The sequence below is a fragment of the Pomacea canaliculata genome, linkage group LG3 (genome assembly GCF_003073045.1).
Source record: "Pomacea canaliculata isolate SZHN2017 linkage group LG3, ASM307304v1, whole genome shotgun sequence".
Taxonomy (NCBI): domain Eukaryota; kingdom Metazoa; phylum Mollusca; class Gastropoda; order Architaenioglossa; family Ampullariidae; genus Pomacea; species Pomacea canaliculata.
In genome coordinates, this window is record NC_037592.1 from 34,084,647 (window position 1) to 34,105,107 (window position 20,461).

General features: G+C 42.2%; 2 protein-coding genes across 5 annotated transcripts; both read right to left on the minus strand.

The window, feature by feature from the left end:
• Positions 1–2,812: 2,812 nt before the first annotated feature.
• On the minus strand, positions 2,813–7,573 carry LOC112560504 (alpha-(1,3)-fucosyltransferase C-like). Of its 3 annotated transcripts, none has more exons than XM_025232406.1 (3): positions 7,070–7,573; positions 5,398–6,849; positions 2,813–5,230 (listed from the first exon to the last, which is right to left on the minus strand). In XM_025232406.1, exons 2-3 carry the CDS (start codon positions 5,647–5,649, stop codon positions 4,556–4,558), a joined length of 927 nt encoding a protein of 308 aa, XP_025088191.1. In that variant the 5' UTR covers positions 5,650–6,849; positions 7,070–7,573; the 3' UTR covers positions 2,813–4,555. The 3 variants fall into 3 exon arrangements, with proteins under 3 accessions (XP_025088191.1, XP_025088192.1, XP_025088193.1); XM_025232407.1 differs by having other exon boundaries at positions 5,398–6,195; positions 6,716–7,573; XM_025232408.1 differs by having other exon boundaries at positions 5,398–5,822; positions 6,058–7,573.
• A 5,803-nt stretch (positions 7,574–13,376) lies between these two features.
• On the minus strand, positions 13,377–19,952 carry LOC112560503 (alpha-(1,3)-fucosyltransferase C-like). Of its 2 annotated transcripts, none has more exons than XM_025232404.1 (3): positions 18,876–19,952; positions 14,333–15,102; positions 13,377–14,154 (listed from the first exon to the last, which is right to left on the minus strand). In XM_025232404.1, exons 2-3 carry the CDS (start codon positions 14,570–14,572, stop codon positions 13,414–13,416), a joined length of 981 nt encoding a protein of 326 aa, XP_025088189.1. In that variant the 5' UTR covers positions 14,573–15,102; positions 18,876–19,952; the 3' UTR covers positions 13,377–13,413. The 2 variants fall into 2 exon arrangements, with proteins under 2 accessions (XP_025088189.1, XP_025088190.1); XM_025232405.1 differs by lacking the exon at positions 18,876–19,952 and adding an exon at positions 16,056–16,580.
• Positions 19,953–20,461: the final 509 nt, after the last annotated feature.

Here is a 20,461-nt window from a genome sequence, read left to right on the forward strand (position 1 = left end):
CATACAGCGTGTCTAAAGGCAACGGGTGGATGAAACAAATTCTGAACAAAAGAACGCCTCTGTACGATATTCCCCTCTCACCTGCGGGGCCCTGACGCATCTTTGGCGAATATTTTAGTCGGCATGGCGCAAGGCCGCCAGAGGATAAACAAATTTGCCAGACTAACGAAAGTTGTGTGTCAGTTGTGGAGGTGTGCCAGGTGTGCAAGTGTGTAGGTGTTTTAAATGTCAAAATCAAACAAAATCATGTGCAGGCGTTCTGTTACTAGGGCTGTTGCTACAACCATGCAGCAATCCTCCAAAAATAAAACAAAATCATGTATGCTGTATCACTTTAATTAACCTCCGCCTTTAAATTAGAATGGCTCGAGAATGACACTCCTGTTTATAAATTCAACCACATCCAGACAATATGGAACAGTAAAAAAAAATAATACAACTTGTCACATCGGTGCATAAAGGGCACAAACACCTAGTGATGGAGGTCTGCCCTGCGACTATATCCGTCGCCGAGGAGAAAAAATGCATGAAAAATGTAATCCGTGATTAAAAATTAAAATTAAGAGACAATTAAGCATTTGGTCATCGCATGGAGCCTGGCTCGCCAGCTGACTTAGTCCGACGCACAGCGCCACGTGCTGACATCTTTTGTTGACATCATCAGCGCCATCTTGCCGTCGCAACAGGCAAAGATAACTCTTTGTCGCCACCGGCAGTAGAGTTGCAGCTGCGGTCGTGGGTTATTTTTGGCTTTTTTATGTTTTTAAAGGAGAGGCTAGAGCGGATGAATTTGTTTCAGATCGTCCCAAGTTTAGTGTATGAGGAGTAGCTATACCCGGCTTCTCATGAAAACGGGTTTCTCCTCCCATCCTCCTCCTCCTCCATCCCTACTCCTCGTCCTTGAGAGGTACGGAGTCGACAACTCGTGGCTGCCTCTCCTTGTATACAGTCAGGGGTGGAATAGCAAGACACAGGCAGACTGTGGCGGACTCTTCCAGCCGTAGGACACCCTTACAGCAAAATTACTCCTCTAGCAGAACAAAAAAAAAAAAGAAAAAAAAGAAAAGGAACACGGAACCCCGGATGTGAAGGATTAGTGAGATGAAGAGTTATTAGAGATTTGGGATGGAGTTTGGGAATCAGAAGAAAAAAGGACGCACTCCTTATCAGCTGAGAATAATGAAGAGAAGGAGGGAGGGAAGGGAGACAACCTTGTAGAACTAAGGAAAAATAATCGCTGAGGTGAAGGGTTAGAAGGAAGGAGAGAGAGAGAGGCGGGGTGGGGACAGATTAGCTGGCTGATAACGGGAAGGATTTGATATAGTTGTTAATTTTTGTTGTGTTTCTTGTTTTCTTCTCCTGCTGTGAGTCGACATCGTCATTGTCGCTATCTTCTTTCTTTTTTTTTCCCCCTACGACCAGTTGCTTGTGAGCGCGGGCCTCCTGCTACCCCGGATGGCTGCTGAAAGTGAAAGCCGAGCCCCAGGCGCCAGCTCAGGACGGTTGTAAAGCTTTTAATGCGGCCGCCAGGCTTATGGTGGTATTATCAGAGACTCCGTGGTATTATTTGCCCATCAGCCCTCGTCGCCGACACCTGTGCGCCAGCGCGGCTCCTGGGGACACAAGAGTGAGGGAGTGGGGGAGGTATGTAGACAGGACGGTGGTGCTCCTTGGACCTTCCTGCCAGGTAACCCCTTGGGTCACGCTCTTGGTGTTAGAGAGGCCGGACATCCTTACCGAGGCTGGGAAGCGTGCGTGGATGCTGTTTCAAAAAACGTTCAACACTCAGTCGAAATTATTGTGGGAATGTGAGAGTTGGTGGCTAGTGTCTTTCATAGAATTTTGACTTTGAAAATTAAAAAAACAAAACAAAAAAAACCCATCTCTCTCTCTCTCACACAAAATAAAAAGGAAAACAAAGGTAAATTTTAAAAAATGTAACTGATGCACTAGATCAAAAACTTTGGGAAATGAAATAGTAGTATAAAAATTCCTGTTACAATTGAAATTATAAATTTGGAAAGTTAAGAAAAAAAAAAAAAGAAGTAGAGAACAGACTCATTCCTTGTTACTGACTCACAACTCACGTTACCACAGCTACTACAGCTACCATAGCTACCATAGCTAAGGAGGTTTATCTGAAGCGTGTTTAGTTGAAAACTAATCTCTCGTCTTGCCCTCCCTCTCCGGGTGTCTCCCCCCGACCATCACGAGCTACGGGCGTCTTTAGGTGAATGGCTTGATGGCGAATTAAGTAAGGACACAGTCCGTCGTCTCCTCTGGTCTGGAAGTACCTGCATGGTACGGTGAGTGGCAGTGGCGACCACAGTCAGGCGCAGCGCCAACCTACCCGTGCCGCGTGGCCGCGCGTGACCTCAGTGCGCCTTACCCTCACCCCACCCGACACCCACCTGTGTTACGAGCAGGTGACAAGATGAAAGGAGACCTCAACCCTTGTGATCGTATATATCCCCGGTTGAGGATGCGAACCTCCGATGTCGGACTTGTGGCTGACTGCAGAGTCGGAAAACTTCGCCTTTTCTTTTGTTATTGGTGTTTGTACAGCGCTGATCAAGCTCACAGGAAAACTGTCATTATTTTCCCGACATCTTTCATGCTTATGATGATATGATGTGAGATAGAATCAATATGAGAGAGAGAGAAAGAGATTTTTACACACACACTATTCATCTGTCAACAGCGTGGTGTTGCTGCGGAAGAATTCAAAGAACAACTGATGTGCGGACCTGCAGCGGTAATTTTTTTTATGTGTGAATATTTAGAAGTGTGTGTGTGTGTCTGTGTTATTACCTCGAAACGTCCTTTATTTGTATAAAGCCAGTCTCACTCGCCTTGAATATTTTGATTGCATGAAACAACCGTTCACAAAACTCTCCCTTGAAATGTCTCGTTTCAAAGGGCCACAGTGCAAAATTATGCCAGTGGTGAATTATTAACATATAAATTATTAACTACGAACAATTTGATGCTTCAATAAGCTCGAAAAAGAACCTTTAAAATTATTTTTAAAAGAAAAACGTTTGAGTGGCGTCTTTTGTTGCTTTGGCATTCGGTCCTTTCTCGCGACACAAGGCCCACCCTGACACACCGGTGTCACGCCGCATCGTGCTACATCCCACTACGGGGACGCCTTCACACCCGGGGTGGGGGAGGGAGATATAATCACACCCTAGTCATACCCGACATGCAGTTAACTCGTACCCACGGGAAAACACCTGTCCGCCATTGGCGGTGCGGTTGTCACTGATACTGAGTGCTTCAGATGCCACTGGGTGCAGCGATGTATTATTGATACGTGTGCGGAATATTCAGGTGAGTGCCAAGCCACTGAAACGGGTGGAGTGCTTGCTGGGGAGTGAGCACGTGACCAAGGACCTTGTAGCTGCAGTCGGGGTACAGCCACGGGGGTGAGAAAAGGAGAGAAAAAGTGTGAAGGTAGATGTAAGACGCACCCTGTCACAGGTAACGGGATAGGCGTGCACCGCAAGACTCCACCCCACCTCTACCACCCATCCACCCCTCTCTCTCTCTCTCTGTCGGGTGTCGACGCCTGCTGTTCTCGAGCCGCTGGCAAGGGCGGGTAGCCATGGCGCCGCTGGCCGCGCACTGCGCGCTGGGCGTTTGTCAGCCTCCGCCACCGCGCCACTCGGCACGCTTTCTTTTGTTGCGCGCGCACGCGCCACCCGACCCCCACCCGGCCACCCGGCACAGCGCACCACCTTGCAGCACACCCTGGTCCTGTTGCCGATCGACAAGGGAGTCGCGACAAGTCGTGGGGTAGGCGTTGGTGAGGGTTGGTTGGAGGTGGGGGTGGATCTCCAAAGTGTACCCGAGTATACTCTGTCACTCATTGCTTTGATGTCCAAACACATATTTTTATTATTAGTTGATTTTGCTATGGACTTGCCTGCCTTTATGGTTGCTGATGTTTGCTTGATGAATCGTTCTTTGTACTGTGTACCTGTTTAATAATAATAATAACAGCTTACAATAATACATTGTACAGCGCGTTATCTCCCCTGTGGACAAGCTCAGTGCGCTTCACAGCTGACATGTTGTGACGTGAGAATAAGTTGACGTCAGAATAAAATGACGCTACTCCAGGTCAAAGGTCAGTGTCTACACACAGCATGAACACAACCTGGAGGTCAAATATTAAACACGTCACACAATAAGCTCCACGGTAAGTACAGTTCCAAACAGAACATCCAACAGACGGCGCTGGTCTCTCTCTCTCACCTCTCTTCATCATCCCTTTGTTTTCAAAATGAGGATGCTACTACAAAAAATACTGATAGTTAAAAGGTGGTTTAATGAAAGAACTAAAACTAAATAAAAATATAAGAAATATAAGCTAGGTTTATTAATAATTAAATCTATGTGTTTGTACTATATAATGTAGAAATAAAACAATCTGCAAATAGTAGTTATTTTATTTTCTTACTTTCCCCGACAAATTGTTTTTTTTGTTGTTTATTTTTTTGTTTGTTTGTTTGTTTGTTTGTTTGTTTGTTTGTTTGTTTGTTTTTTTCAGTTAGAAGTCAGGCGATGGCCGACATCTGTCGCAGTGATTCCACTCGTAAAGGTCTGGGCACGTCTTGGCGAACCTGTGGACGTTGTGGAGTCGGTGGCACAACTGGCACTTGGCGTCCACTATGCCGTGCTCGTGGTACAGGAAATGCGCCCTGCGCCACAGCATGTCCACGTACGTCTCTTCGTCCTCCATCAGCTCCAGCAGGTGGCGCCCCAAGTCTTCCGGACTTTCAAACCACTCCGAGTCGACGTACACACCTCGCATGAAGTACTTGTCGTAGTCAGCGCCTCCACGAACAACCGGAACGACGTACACATTCTCTTTAAACACCCGAAAAAACTTCTCCGTCACGTAGTCTTGACAAAAGGAGTTTTCGTACGACAGGTAGAACATGTAGTCGGTAGACAGCATCTGCTCACACGTAGGTCCTGTGCATTGCAGGGATCCGCACCGTCCGTAAATGTCGACGGGGATCACCCGACGTAGTCGGGCCACGTACTCGTCACGTCGACTCTGCACGTGGCAGTTGCTGGAGAACCAGGCCACGGCCTTGGTTTTATTCCTCCTTAAACTGAGCAGAAAGGCTCGCGTTGGCACCTCTCTAGCACGCTTTAGATAAGCGACTGGACAAAAAATGTCAGCATCCACTCTGTATGACCACGTCCAGTTGAATGCCTGTTAACGGAATTGATATCATGTAGTGAAGAAAAATCACAGACAAGGAACGAAAAAGGAAATAAAACTGCTTGAAGAAAGAAGTAAACATAAAAAAGTAAAGTAAATTTATTTAAAGAGAGAAAAAATAAAGAAAGGAATAGCGGAAGGATAGAGAATGTACACACTGCGTTCCAGAGCGTAGATTTGTAACGATCTGAGGTGTGAACAGGCGACTCCATGTGCATGAAGACGTAGACCTGTGTGGGCGAGGTCCGTTGAGGAACCGCCAGTTTCTCCGGCACATCGTGGAACACTACGGCGTCGGCAGTCAAGTTGTCGTTGGAGCGGACGTAGGACAGCGCACAGGCGGACACAGGACACGCGCCAAAGAATTCCCAACTCGACCCTCTCAGCCAAGAGGGCGCATCGACCATCATCACAAGTTTCGTGATTTCACTCGTGTCTTTGCCGCCAGATTTGGGGATCGCTTGGGCCACATCAGCAAACTCGTAACCGGCGTGGTGTATAGGTTCTTCTTTGATGTAGGGCGACTTGAAGCCAGACAGGTATTGAGTGGTTGTCGTCGGATCTTCTACACGATGACGAGTGGCTGGTGTAAAAGAAGTATTCCAAACACGTTGTAGACCTGCACGAACGGCCCAATGTACGCGGTCCACTTCTTCTAATTAGAGGAGTGGCAATAGCAAGCAGGACGCAACATGCGATCACGCCAAATGCACATATCATATGAACACGTGGTTTGAAGTAAACACACTTAAAACGCTTATGTATCATCGAAAACGACATCGTTGTTTGAGTCAATTATATGTTAGCATCCGCCATACCTGTTGAAATGCTCGACCTTTCCTTTACTACTTCTCGTGGAAGATCTCAAACACAATGGACCGCTTTCCGCGGGCCCCGTTCATAGCCTTGGCTTCTTGCAAATGAGGGCAGATCATCAGTAGACGATATACACGCCACTGCAATGGATAATAACACGAAATGTTGAATAAACTGTAGTGGGCTGGATGTCATTTGGCCATTGTGCTAGTCCGTGCATTAAAAGGGTTGTGCATCTGCTGACGGTTCCTGCCTTTTTAGTTTGATTTCTGGACGGTTGTTGTTGTCAGTCCAGAACCCCACCACTCGGTTACAAAACACCACTGCTATGGAACATGTAAGTATTATTCGCGACAGGCTCCATATCACACTAAAGGGGTGGATATGACATATTGAAGGGGTGGACTTTACACGCTTAATCGAAAGTTGATTAACTACGAAAAATGGATAGAAGCATGGACGAATACAGGTGCTTGAAAAAAAAACAAACAACAACAACAACGGCCGACCGACCGACTACAACGCGTTCTCTGTCAAACATGTGAATATTCTTACACTTGTATGAAGGAAACATTTTGTTAGTACAGAAATTCTTACACAGAACACCCAGATGGCTTGGACTTTCTAAAATATTTTGAGCAGCTCTGACTGCATTCTCACCTGAGAGGTGTGTTGGGATTTTGTAATGGAAACTGAGCTCCAGCACGGAAGCCATGACATAGTCTTCACTGCTGGCTGGACGTAAAACTCGCCAACCTCCCGAACTCAAGTCGGCGTCTTGATTTACAGGTGGACTAAGAGAAAAAAAAAAAAAAAACGGTAATAAAATCTTTGTAGGTAGAATGCTATTAGATTGTCGAGTGGTGACAAACACGCAGTCCCCACACCCTGTGAATATCGTTACCTCTTACTTTATCCAAGAGGCCGTAGTTACAAAGTAAGACAAAAACATTTCCCTGGGGTAAATTCAGGAACTCAACAAAAAGCGTCTTGAATTGATTTGAAAAGACTCACCTTCGCTAGAAGCACACACACGCTGTTCACAGAAGGGTGGACATACAAATGCAGCTCAGGTTGTTACAGTTGTCACCATGGCTACACCATCGACTGCGTCAGGCGGTGATCTCAACTGACCTCCATAAATATATCACAAACTACTTGTGCAAACGCAGCTACCCGACTGTTGCTTCGTTTAGAATGGACAGGGTGCAACAGATCACACTCTCCATAATGTGTGGCTGTTGTTGTTGTTTTTTTTTACTTTTTATTATTTTTTTTTTTACCCAGCCAGCGTAAACCTGAAAACAGGGGGAGTGCGTGCATGTAAAACATTTTACTGTTGAATAAATCTGTAGACAGATAAAGATTATACTGTCGAAGAAATAGCCTGAAAGCTATTTCCAGTGAATACAGCTTTGAGAGAATGAGGGACCGTTTGGACTATTCAGACGCTGACATTCTGCATTTCTCGTGGTTCTGAAAAACTGCTACCCGAGCACGAGAAATGCAGACTTTCAGCGTCTGAATAGTTCAAACGGTCCCTCATTCTCTCTCTCTGATTGATGTTGACTGCTGGCAACTTTGTGAATGGTGCAAAAACGATTTTCAGTTGGAGTAAATTAATTCCAGTAATGATCACTTTCTTTGCTGCTTAATATGATTTCAACGGTCAGTATTTTCCTGATTTCACTTGCCTAAACAAAGGTCTGACATTCTCCCAGTTCTTCCACAAACATCATGGCTGACTCGAGAAGAGACAAGGTAGGAAATCCGTCTTTTTTCTTCTTTTTTTAAAAAAAAAGAACTTTGACAGCTACTTTCTTGCTGCTGAGTACGTACAGGTATTGGGGTAGAAGTGATGGGATTGGTGGGAGGAAGAGATGAATGCCTAATCCATCACGGTCGAGTGAACACACCCTTGAAACTAGGAAGGATACAGACGAGGGCTGAGAAGCTCACAGCCTGCGCCGTTCTTTATGACGACTGACAGCTGGTGTTTGTTGACATTGTGTTCCACAGCTTTTCATGTCCTCTCTAGGTCATAACAAACTGTTGCCTTCCGGTGATGGGGGGAAGGGTTAACGGAGCTAAATTCGCGATTAACTCAGAATATATCGTTTCTTCCGTTCTCTTCTTCCTCTTCTGTCGTTAAACCTTTATTTACTTTAGAATTGAGTAGCGAGTATCCCTCCAAGGGAATCATTTTTCTCTTCAGCAAGTTGTTAAATAACAAATATAAGCATACATTAGAAGAATAATAAATAACAGCAACACAAGGCCATTAATGTCATCAATATCAGAACTGATAGGAGAGAGATGTTGAACGGAACATGTCTGGTGGTAGAGACCTGGTGAAGTCAAAATCTAGAACAATTAATGACAAGTATACATCAAAGGTTAAAAACATCAAAGTACATAAACATGTGCAGTACAATGCATACCTTTGTGTTTACTGGGGAATTTTGGACTGTCCAATAAAATCATGAACTGTGAGAAAATAAATCTCAATTTTAAGAGTCCGGGATGGCTGGAAAGTATAAAACTGATATATAAATGACACTGAGAAGGCATTATGGGACACAGTAAAGAAAAAGTGTTCAGCTGACTTGATTGAGAGACTATGTGTACACGAAGGGTTGTATGTTCAATGTCTGTATAGTTTATCGCTTGCAACTGCGATTCTACTACCAGGGGGCAAGGTAGAAAGTATTACAACTTTCTTGAGTTTACAGTACAGCTTACAGCAATTTTGTCACACATTATATGCTTATAGAAAGTATTTTACGAAAGAAATGAAAAAAGATTATTATCTCCCTGATGGAGCATTCTTTTAACGAGTTTTAGACGTTTGGTCAACAAACACGTATGACCACCAGAGAAAACTGATTTTTAATAGGGTTGGTGAGAACAATTGAAGAGTACTTCATTTTTGAAAATTTAAGAGCTAGACTTTGCCTGAAGGGTTTCCTATCCTGTCAGGGTGAACCACTCACAGTCCTGTGCCTGTAGGGCAAGAAGAGGATATCACCTTTGTTTTAGACAATAAATGAACACACGTCCGCTTAATATTCAAGATTTTACAATTTAACTTTAACTAGTAAGGGCAGTGTGAGAAGTGAACTGTTTTATATTGTGCAAGATTTCGTGCAAAGGACACAAAGTCATACACAGACTGGTATTTGTTGAAGCAGTTCTAACCTCGTTCCTAAAATCAACTTCATCGCATGATCTTTATCTGATGACGGTATTACGATGTTGTAAACACCAAACGGCACGAAAGGAGTTTTGTGTGGAGAGAATTAAAAAAATCCCTTTTCTGCAGATCCATAATGCGAAAGATGAAACAGATAACAAAGACAAACATAGGGGACCACAGTTCTGCTTCACTATTTTGTCTCCTGAGTACGTGGGCGGGGTGCGACCTGCCGACGAGAGCGTCGTGCGCGTGCGCAGTGCCAACTTCCCAAGCCTTCTGCAATGCCTTTGAATCTACTTCCGGTGGCATGGAGGTGGAGGAGGTGGTGGAGCTGCTGTGGCTGCCAGTGTGCGGTCACGTCGACAGTTTAATTGCGCAGCGCGCAGCACGTGGTGAGCAAAGTCGCAACAAGGTGCGACCCCTGCCGCACGCACCCTCTCCACCAGGACCTCCGCCAACGGCAAACGGAGGCCAGTCCGCCCACCTCATTTGTAAGAGGGTGTCAACACGAGTCTCGGCTGAACAGACATGCACAGTCCAAAAGAAGAGCGTCGTTCGCTTTTCTGAAGAAACCGCAATGATTTCTAGAACTGAAAAAACTCGTCCCGAACCACGTTTCCGAACGACCGACAGATTGCTTTACCTTTTCCGAACTCTCCTAACATTTGCCTGTCACTTAATCCCTCGTTTCTTCCCTCAACGGTCTCTGAACGACGTTTATCGTGAGCTGTATAATCTCGAACCTGTATCCAAACTCGTGACAGAGTGCCTGACCTGTCTCTTAACCCCATGATAAACCTGTTTTAGAGAACTTCGCTCACCACCTAACCAGTCTTTTTAGCCCATCTCCTAGTCCATAACCTGTCTCCAGAACCCTGACGCATTGTATCCTTGAGCATCTCACACATTGCCTTACCTAACAGTGTCCTTAAGTTTGCTAATAATTCTTCACTCATTGTCTAATCTGCTTCTGGCTACCTTGATCCTCATACTTGAACTGTCTCCACACTGCCGATATATTGTCTCACCTATCTTTAAAGCCCTTTTAGCTGCCTCCTAGTCCTGAATGTTTTGTCTGTCTCCTGGCCCCATACCCAGAGAAACTGTCATTAGATATGACTGCCTTTTGGTATTAGTTTGGAATTCAGTTACAGTACCATTAAACTCTAGAGCTACTCTGGAGGGTAGGAGACAGGGATGATCACCTGGTGATCCTGAAGTCAATGCAGGTCTGCAAGGGAAAGATGAGAAGACCGGTGATGTCGATAAGACCAGCAAGTCACGAGGTCAAACACGAACACTGTGATGGAGAAGCCTGCACGCACGCAGCCTCTCATACACGCACACAGCCTTTCGTTCACGCATGCACAGAGAATCTCGTACACAGAGCACGCACGTTATTTTTCTTTTATAGATATGAAGTTGTGAAATAAATGCCTACACAGCAGGAAAAAGCACTTAACGGGATTTTTTTTTTATAAGATGGACAATTGTTCCAGCTTCTTAGTACCATAAAAGAAATTGAGAAGTGTTAGCGACGAGCAAGGAGTACGATTTGCGTGTCAGTCCATCAAACACGGAAACTGAGCTCTTTGTTTTATTTGTCATGAGATTCCATGGAAATATAAAGATTCTCCTGGTGAAGCTGATGTTGCATATTATCAGATCCAATCTCAGAATCAGACTCAGAATCGTATCCAATGTGTTGCCTTTATATTACTGTAAGACAGGGGTGGGCAATTAATTTTCCCAAGGGGCCGGATGAGAAACTGGGATGGTTCTAGAGGGCCGGACTAATATAGTTAACTCAGTTTTACCCAATACTGTATATATAGTATATTTACTGGTGGGCGGGCCAGCAGGCGGACCGGTCAGAGACAGGAGGCGGGCCGGATCCGGCCTGCGGGCCGGCGTTTGCCCAGGTCTGCTGTAAGACAGCAGTCTTGAGTCTTCGTCGCTCACTCACTTCTATCTCTTTCTTCTTCTGTTATTCTAGTCTGTTTCTTGTGATTGCGGTGCAGCCCCCGGTTATATCTGAGCTTGGCGGACAGGTTACATGTACCCGTTACAATACGATTTAATGCTTGTCCATCTTTCTGGTTTTTTTTTTTTTAAATTATTCTTAAACAGAAAGATATGTGCTCTTTATAATTATCTCCCACTCAAAGCGTCCGTTACGTAGACATACATAAACACCATGTATGGTGCACATGTTCCAGCACAAGTTGAACAATTATGTGCTCATATACACATGAACAGATATACAGATTCAGCATAATAATAATCACAACAACAACAAAAACAAAAACAAAAAACAACAACAAAGTTTATTCACTTATACTCATGGGATGTGAGCCCTGAACCTTATAAACAGCTGAGTGTTAAACAATGACCGGCAGGGTTTAATCACGAAAGTAACAAATACAAATCTGAACACGGTTTTAAAAACTATAACATGAAATTCTTCTTGGAAGAAATAAATATACTTTAAAATTTCTCCATCTACAGTTTCCCCCCAAATGGCACAGAAGCAAGTAAATGAGTGTTTAATATGGTTTAGTGTTTACCTGTGGCGAGGACTAATGTATTGATGATGACAACAGTGACGATGACACATCTCGCGGTTATCCTACAACTGTAGTATTTGTTTGTTGTGAGGTACTTACTCACTCAATAATGCCAATTTAAGGAAAGTAGAGGAGCGTTTACAAAGTAAGTCGTAATACATGACAAGAATAATATAAAAGAAGACAATTAAATTTAAATTTACAAAATCACATAAGTTTTGAGGCAAATCAATGACTACAATACCTGTGATGTATAACACTGACGTACATACTCACAGCGTTTTGAAAAAAAGCTCTTAAAGCTCTAAAATGAATGCAAACTTTTTACGAGAGCTAAACACAAAATACTAAAGTTTTCCGCTCGAATTAAAGGAGATTGAATCTGACAATGGATTAAAATTAAATGAACACTCGGGCTAACATTAATCATATACGCAGAGTGTAACGTTGCCAGTTGGAGCTGGCTCTGCGGAGAAACTGTTAAGACTGACTAGTTGCCAGAAAACAGGGTTTGTGTCACGTAATTCATTCGTATCTGTAAAAATTACAACTTGTTAAAAAACAAATAAAAAAATCATGTACATCAAAATAATGTTTTAGAAGGGTAATGTAACTATGGGAGACTACTTTGTAGATTAAGTTCGTGACAACGTGCAAACCTCGCATGTTTGTCTCCCGTGTTGTAGTCGGCGCTGTCTCCTCACTTATTATATTAGTCAAACTCTAGAGGCATTTGAAAAAAAAAAAGATATACACCAACATCACCAGGTTTTAGTCAAAGGGATACCTGGGGTATTATGTTAATTAGGCGTATCCCAAAATGTTCACTAATTTGACCTTTCTCTGCATAGTGATGTTGCAGCGCTACTACAACAACAACAACAACAACAACAACAACAACAACAACAACAACAACAACAATTCATCCAATTCTCTGAAAATACTATCCTGGACTCAGCTTTACTTAGTCTTTGTAACGATTCGCGATTCAGGCGAGCCTGTATTCATGTTTATTTTTGGTTCTCCTTGTGGTCGGGGAGGAACAATCGCGCGAGTGCTGACGCTGCTCTGGGTGACGCATTCTTTGACGTCATATGAAGAATGACGTGGAAAAAAAAAACGGGAGAGCGGCCAGAGAGGGAAGAACGGAGGGCGACGGTAGGAATAGAGGGTGAAGCCGTGTAGTGCTATTTTACTTTGTTTCATTCATTTTGTCACTATTTAGTTTCCTGAACATTAAATGTGCTAATCGTTGGTCGGACCTTTTTGCTGAAAAAAGGTGAGAAGAGTGCGGCGAGCGTGGTTTACATGCAGATGTTTACACGCGCTCGCAGACACACTTAACCCACTCTTCTCAAGAAAACGTTACAGTCTTTAGAAAAAAAGTATCCTCACTAGCCCTTTATGAGTTTCCTCTCCTATTTTTTTTTATAAAGATGTTATTAGCAAAAGAATATTGATGGTGGTTGAAAGGTGGTAATGAGATGATAAAATAGAATGAAAACTAAATAAAAATTAAAGAATCCTGAGCTAGATTGATTAAATCGAGGTATCTAGCTTTCCATAATATATCTTTATGGTCAGAATAAGTGGGGTTATTTTATTTTCTGTACTTTCCCGACAAGTGCTGTTGAGTTTTTTTGTTTGTTGGATTTTTTAAGTTTCAAGGGACTCGGTGGCCGACATCTGTTGTGGTGATTCCACTCGTAAAGGTCTGGGTACGTCTTGGCAAACCTGTGGACGTTGTGGAGTCGGTGGCACAACTGGCACTTGGCGTCCACTATGCCGTGCTCGTGGTACAGGAAATGCGCCCTGCGCCACAGCATGTCCACGTACGTCTCTTCGTCCTCCATCAGCTCCAGCAGGTGGCGCCCCAAGTCTTCCGGACTTTCAAACCACTCCGAGTCGACGTACACACCTCGCATGAAGTACTTGTCGTAGTCAGCGCCTCCACGAACAACCGGAACGACGTACACATTCTCTTTAAACACCCGAAAAAACTTCTCCGTCACGTAGTCCTGACAAAAGGAGTTTTCGTACGACAGGTAGAACATGTAGTCGGTAGACAGCATCTGCTCACACGTAGGTCCTGTGCATTGCAAGGATCCGCACCGTCCGTAGATGTCGACGGGGATCACCCGACGTAGTCGGGCCACGTACTCGTCACGTCGACTTTGAACATTACAGTGGCTGGAGAACCAGGCTACGGCCTTGGTTTTATTCCTCCTTAAACTGAGCAGAAAGGCTCGCGTTGGCACCTCTCTAGCACGCTTTAGATAAGCGACTGGACAAAAAATGTCAGCATCCACTCTGTATGACCACGTCCAGTTGAATGCCTGTTAACGGAATTGATATCATGAAGGCAGGAGAAATTTGCACTCAAAGAAAACAAAAGAAGCCAAGACAATCAATATAAAGAAAAGAACGAACCTGGCATAAAAGAAAGAAAAGAAAAAAAAATTAAATTTACCTGAATAAAGAAAGGAATAGCGGAAGGATAGAGAATGTACACACTGCGTTCCAAAGCGTAGATTTGTAACGATCTGAGACGTGAACAGGCGACTCCATGTGCATGAAGACGTAGACCTGTGTGGGCGAGGTCCGTTGAGGAACAGCCAGTTTCTCCGGCAAGTCGTGGAACACTACGGCGTCGGCAGTCAAGTTGTCGTTGGAGCGGACGAAGGACAGCGCACAGGCGGACACAGGACACGCGCCAAAGAATTCCCTACTCGACCCTCTCAGAAGGGGGCACATCGACCATCATCACAAGTTTCGTGACTTCACTCGTGTCTTTGCCGCCAGATTTGGGGATCGCTTGGGCCACAGCAGCAAACTCGTAACCGGCGTGGTGTATAGGTTCTTCTTTGATGTAGGGCGACTTAAAGCCAGACAGGTATTGAGTGGTTGTCGTCAGATCTTCTACACGAGGACGAGTGGCTCGTGTAAAAGAAGTATTCCAAACACGCTGTAGACCTGCACGAAAGGCTGTAAGCCGCGGTCCAAGGGTAGCAAGCAGGACGCAACAGGCGATCACGCCAAATGCACAATATAATATGAACACGTCGTGTGAAGTGCACACACTTAAAACGTTTATGTATTTTCGAAAACGACATAGTTTTTTGAGTCAATTTTATGCTAGCATCCGCCATACCTGTTGAAATGCCCGACCTCTACTTATTCTCGTGGAAGATCTCAAACACAATGGACCGCTTTCCGCGGGCGCCGTTCATCACCTTGGCTTCTTGCAAATGAGGGCAGATCATTGGTAGAAGATATAAACGCCACTGCAATGATAATAACACGAAATGTTGAATAAACACTAATGTCAGAGTTAATCGTGACATGCTCCATATCACACTAAAGGGGTGGATATGACATACTGGAGGGTTGAATTTTACACGCTTAATCGAAAGTTTATTATCTTAAGTGGAAAAATGGATAGAAGCATGGAGGAATATAGGTGCTTGGTAAAAGCCTATGGTCGACCGACTTCTTGCGAGTTCGTTGTCGAAAATGTGAACAGGCTTACATTTTAGTGGCCAAAGTATTTGTTTGATGCAAAACCTATTACATAGAATGCCCAGAAGGCTTGTCACCGCTAGCGTTAATTGTAGGGGCGAAGGCGTTTAAACACAGAAAGCAAAGTTCTCATAAATCGCGACGACTCAAGCGAGTTTGCTTTGACTATAAAAGTAGGCAATCTCCAGTCCTTTATTTTCTTCAAAATAGTAAAGAAAAGACTTATGATTATTCATCCTTATTTATTTATTATCATTTTATAAAAAAATAATGTTTGCAGAAAAGGTTTTTATTCTATCAACATTAATTTCTAATCTTATTTTTACTATTATGCGTATCGTAGGGTTAGGTAACTTCCCATCGTGAATTCTTCTTAAAAGAAGGGAAATACTAAATAGCAAAAGCCATAAGCTTCGCTTCTGGCTTGAGGTAAAACATGAATCCCTCAGAACACAAGTCAGCAACTTGACTTACAGGTGGACAAAGAGAGAGAGAGAAAAAAAATACCCGCTGATGAAATTTGTGTAGGTAGATTATTGCGATCAGATTGACGGACTGTGACAACTAACACGCAGTCCTCAGACCCTGTGAATATTGCTGCATCTTAATTTATCCAAGAGACCGTAATTATAAAGTAAGAAGAATTCATTTCCCCAGGGCAAAAGCAGGAACTCAACAAAATAGTTACAATGTGCTGCCTAGAACCTTCAGATGTTACCTAATGTTTCTATAGGCCTAGAAACTTTGAATCTCTCTTGACCAGAGAGGATAACAAGAACGACCACTGCTACATGAGAACTTGAGGTCAGGCGGAGTTACCGCGCGTAGTGCCACGCCCCCTGTAGGCAAGTAAATGCTGCGTGCCTCGGGTGTGCCGCGCATTTCTTCTGACGATCGTGCACTGGCAACATATACACACAATCGGGAGAGCACAATTTAATACTTTTAGGAAATAGAGCTTGAAAAGGTGAAACTTCTCTAATTTAGAAAAACAAAAAAAATAAAAAATAAAAGTTTCAAGTATACGTACATTAGCATAGTTTTTGAAAGTAACTCTAATTGGAAAGATTTTTATTTTTATTATGGATTGGCTATAAGCCCAAGGGGTATTTTTAGCCATAGCATAATATAATAACAATGACACAACAACAATCTCATATGCACAACATATGGTAACAATGTGGAAAATATATAAATGAATACATGATATTACAAATTTTTTTAGAAATTATTTAAACAGTGATAATACAAATCGAATACATTTTCTTAAATTAATGAATATACTTTAATTTAATATTCATGAGCTGGTGAAATTTAAATTCATTTGGATGATGCACAAAATATACAGGAAGAAGCGCTTTCTTTGAAACAGGTAACAAAAGGTGAGCAAAAGAAACACATAATGAAATTCATCACTTATCTCATCTAGATTACACCACAGGCATATTCTTCAATATCTAGGTACATCACTATATCTGAATTGGCGAATAAGGAATTTATGGCAGCTTAACCTAAATTTTATTAACTTTTGGTCTAAATGCAGGGTACAAATTTATTAAGTAATTCTCTAAACCAAAATATTCTCTAAGTACACTGTAGGTGGTGCAGATCTTATTTGTATATGTGTCATGTTTCCATTTTTGAATAAACTGATAAGAGTGGCATTACAATATTTTTAAAATGATGGGGGGAAAAACTACAGTCAAATTTCCAGATAAAGGAAAGACGAAAGGCAACTAACAACGAAAACACACAGCTAAACAATGATAGTTTACATACTGGGCTATTAAATAGAAAGTTGCACAAGTGGAATAGGAGAATAGATATTTTTTTAGTTTAAAAGTTATGTTCCATATATGACCTATACCAAAAGCACAGTAACCAACATTTTGCAATAATTGACACAAGAAAAGTGCCAAATTTACCCATCACCACACATGTTGGTGTGCTAGTTTTAATTGTTAACATTGTTTTCAAAAATCTCAGTTGCATCCTATTACAAATATCAAGAGATTCAATAGCCAAGATCTCATTTCCATATAACAAATTAAGTTTTATACAACTATCAAAAAGATTAATATGTCTACGGGCAAGGCAAGTTTTCTACATTCCTTAATTAGGGAAAAACATAGCTTTGTTCGCATGTACTCGATGTAATTTTATAGGTTTATTAAATTTATGATTATAATTAAAAACTGTTCCTATCGGTACTTATACTCCCACACCACTTCAATTGTTTTTCCATTGAAAGAAATAACACTTTTTTAACCTTTACCTGTGAGAATATCATAGTTTGTGTTTTTTCAGTATTTAGTTGAGGACCATATTTTTTTGCAATACAAATTTAAAATATCTAGTGCTTTCTGCATAGCAATGGCAGTTTCAGCAAGTATAACAGTATTATCAGCATACAAAAGCAGAAATAAGTACAGATAATGACTTCAAAAATCATATTCATTTGCAAGGGTTTGAGGCAATACCAATACATCAACATATTGAGAAAGAAATTCTTTTAAGTCATTTAAAAGCAGTGGAAAAAAGTACAGGCGACAAGTTTTCGCCCTACCACACTCCAACATTACAGGTGAAAAAAGGATAATTCCTGTTGTGTTTTAACACAGGACTTTGCCTTATGGTAAATATCTGTTATTACATTTAACAGTATAGCTAATCAGATTTTCCCACAGAATATGCCTTTGCACATTGTCAAAAGCCTTCCTTTAATCAATGAAAGTACACAGCAGTCTTTTCTTGTATTGTAAATAAGCATCAATTAGGCCATTTGTTGACGTCCAAAAAGAATTTATAACCTTGTGTTAAGAATAGTAGTAAATATAGTTTGCCAATGTAACTCAAAATGGTTATACCTATGTAGTTATCAAAGTATCACTCTGCCCCTATACAGTGGACAAATCTTTCCAACTGATAAGCCTTCTGAGATTTTACCATACTGTAAAACAAGATTGAACAATGAGGTTAATATACTTATTAATTTTGGCAAAGAGGCTTTAAGAAATTCATTTACAACCATATCAGCTCTACATGCCTTATTATTTTTTTATCCTACCATTACATCCTTGTACCTCATCAATAGCTATCTCTTTGTTCAATACTTCACTAATAACTGCATCACCATTTACATCCAAGGGGCATTTATCAGGTAGGATATTTTCATTAGGAATGTTTCCTACTTTAGTTCGCGAACTGTGAAAACTCTGGGCATGGTAAAATGCACCACCAGGCATCCTCACGCGAACACTGATACCAAAGAGGATCAACTTTGCTAATACTAGTCACAAGAGGGCGTGGCAACGGCTACATCCACATCTACATCCACGGCTACATTCACTTTCCCACCTAGGTGGATCTTGTTATCTTCTTTGCTCTTTACAACTACGGAACCAAGTTCTAGATTTCTTCTTCTTCTCCTGGACCCATTGCTTCATAAGATATTCCCAAATATATTTTTGCAACCTCTTCTGACTTATGGCTCCAGGACCCAGTATTCCGGGTTCTAGACAGCGTAGAAAAGACTCACCTTTGTGTAAAGGGTCGGTAGTATTGCGGCCATTAGCAGACGAGACGACAGACGTCATAGTTGTCATGATGTCAAAGACTAGTATTTTGCTGACGCTAGTCCTAATTCTGATGTGCGGGAGGAAGTTTACGTCACACCGCCACCACTCGGTTACAACTGTATAGACGCACAATCGAACACACATACACACTCACTGTTCACAGAAGCTTAGACATAAAAGTACAGGTCAGTTTGTTAATGTTGTCACCATGGCTGCACTATCGACTGCATGGGCCGAATAAAAAGAATAGCCTGAGATCTATTTCCAGGGGATACAGCTTTGTTACTTTTCCCCAGGATCTTTTCCACTGCTTCATACTAACGGCTCCAGGGGGTAAAGGAACATCCTCGAGGTCTAGACACCGCTTAATGACTTGTGAAGAAAGATGGAAAGAACTCTCATTTATTTTGCTTCTGTGTTGCGGACGTGTTTCGATTTAGATTTCGGTATTTAATCTACATGATGCATCTACCTAATCTGCACTCTGTTGTTCTCGTCTCTACTAGTGTACGAACTGAATCTATCTACCAAATGATTGGACCTATCTATACCGACATTCCACTGGAACTTCTGTCACTGGATCATCCCTTTTTAACAAAAGCGATATTCAGTTGCACTAAATTAACTCCAGCAATGATCCCTTTCTTTGCTGTTTAATTAATAATATGTCAAAGGTCATTATTTTCCACTTACCTTCTTTTCTGAAGACTTCGACGGTCAATCTGCAGTTATCTCCCTTGACTGAAGGAGCTTGGTAGAATTGTTCTCCCTTTTCCGGTTACAAGACTTTTAAGTGAGAGAGGAGCATTAAAATGTGAGAGAACATAGAGGAAGAGGAACGTTTTTGTAAAGTAGAAAAGGGGAAAAAAAAAAAAAGGATTTCTGGATACCGTCGCCGAACGCCATCATCGATACTAGAAAGTTAGTATACTTTAGTGTCGCACCCGCTGAAAGGGAGTGAAGTCTATTATATATTTGTGAGAAAAAGAAAGATATATATATATCCCAACAACAAAATATTGTTGTGATGACGCGTCGCCGAGCCGCCGTATCCAGCCCAGACAGCGAGAAGGATCGTATCCGCAGATGAATGGGCAGCGACTCTTTCGTATATATTTGTTCAAGAGTGTTATTCCGTTGGATAATATTTTAATGACGTGATTGATCTTTAATTATTATTCTTTTTTACTTGGAAGATAGCGATTGAATCTTCCTCGGAGACAGACTCGAATATGGAGAGACAATTACCATGGCGCCAAGAAAACTCTGCGCCAAGAATGTTATTACGAGACTTAATGGTTCTATGATTTTTTTTGATTGACTTGATGGTTTTAATGAGAATGTTCATTACCTTTGGTTGACTTCCTGAGATTAGTTTTGGTGTTTATCTGTTGGGTTTTTTTATTGTTGCAATAGAAGTCGCAAACTCACAAGACATGTTGTCTGTTTGTATTGAAAGAAAGAACACGTAACTGTCGCAAGCCTGAGTGGTAACGTTGTGACACGCGTCTTAATACAAAAATACTAAAAGCATCAATGGGATATC

Excerpts from the sequence above, each read along its gene's own strand:
- LOC112560504 (XM_025232406.1), bottom strand. The coding sequence starts at position 5,649 with ATGATGGTCGATGCGCCCTCTTGGCTGAGAGGGTCGAGTTGGGAATTC. Across the intron at positions 5,231-5,397 it reads AATCTACGCTCTGGAACGCA|GCATTCAACTGGACGTGGTC; the intron begins GTGTGTACATTC and ends TTCCGTTAACAG.
- LOC112560503 (XM_025232404.1), bottom strand. The coding sequence starts at position 14,572 with ATGTGCCCCCTTCTGAGAGGGTCGAGTAGGGAATTCTTTGGCGCGTGT. Across the intron at positions 14,155-14,332 it reads AATCTACGCTTTGGAACGCA|GCATTCAACTGGACGTGGTC; the intron begins GTGTGTACATTC and ends TTCCGTTAACAG.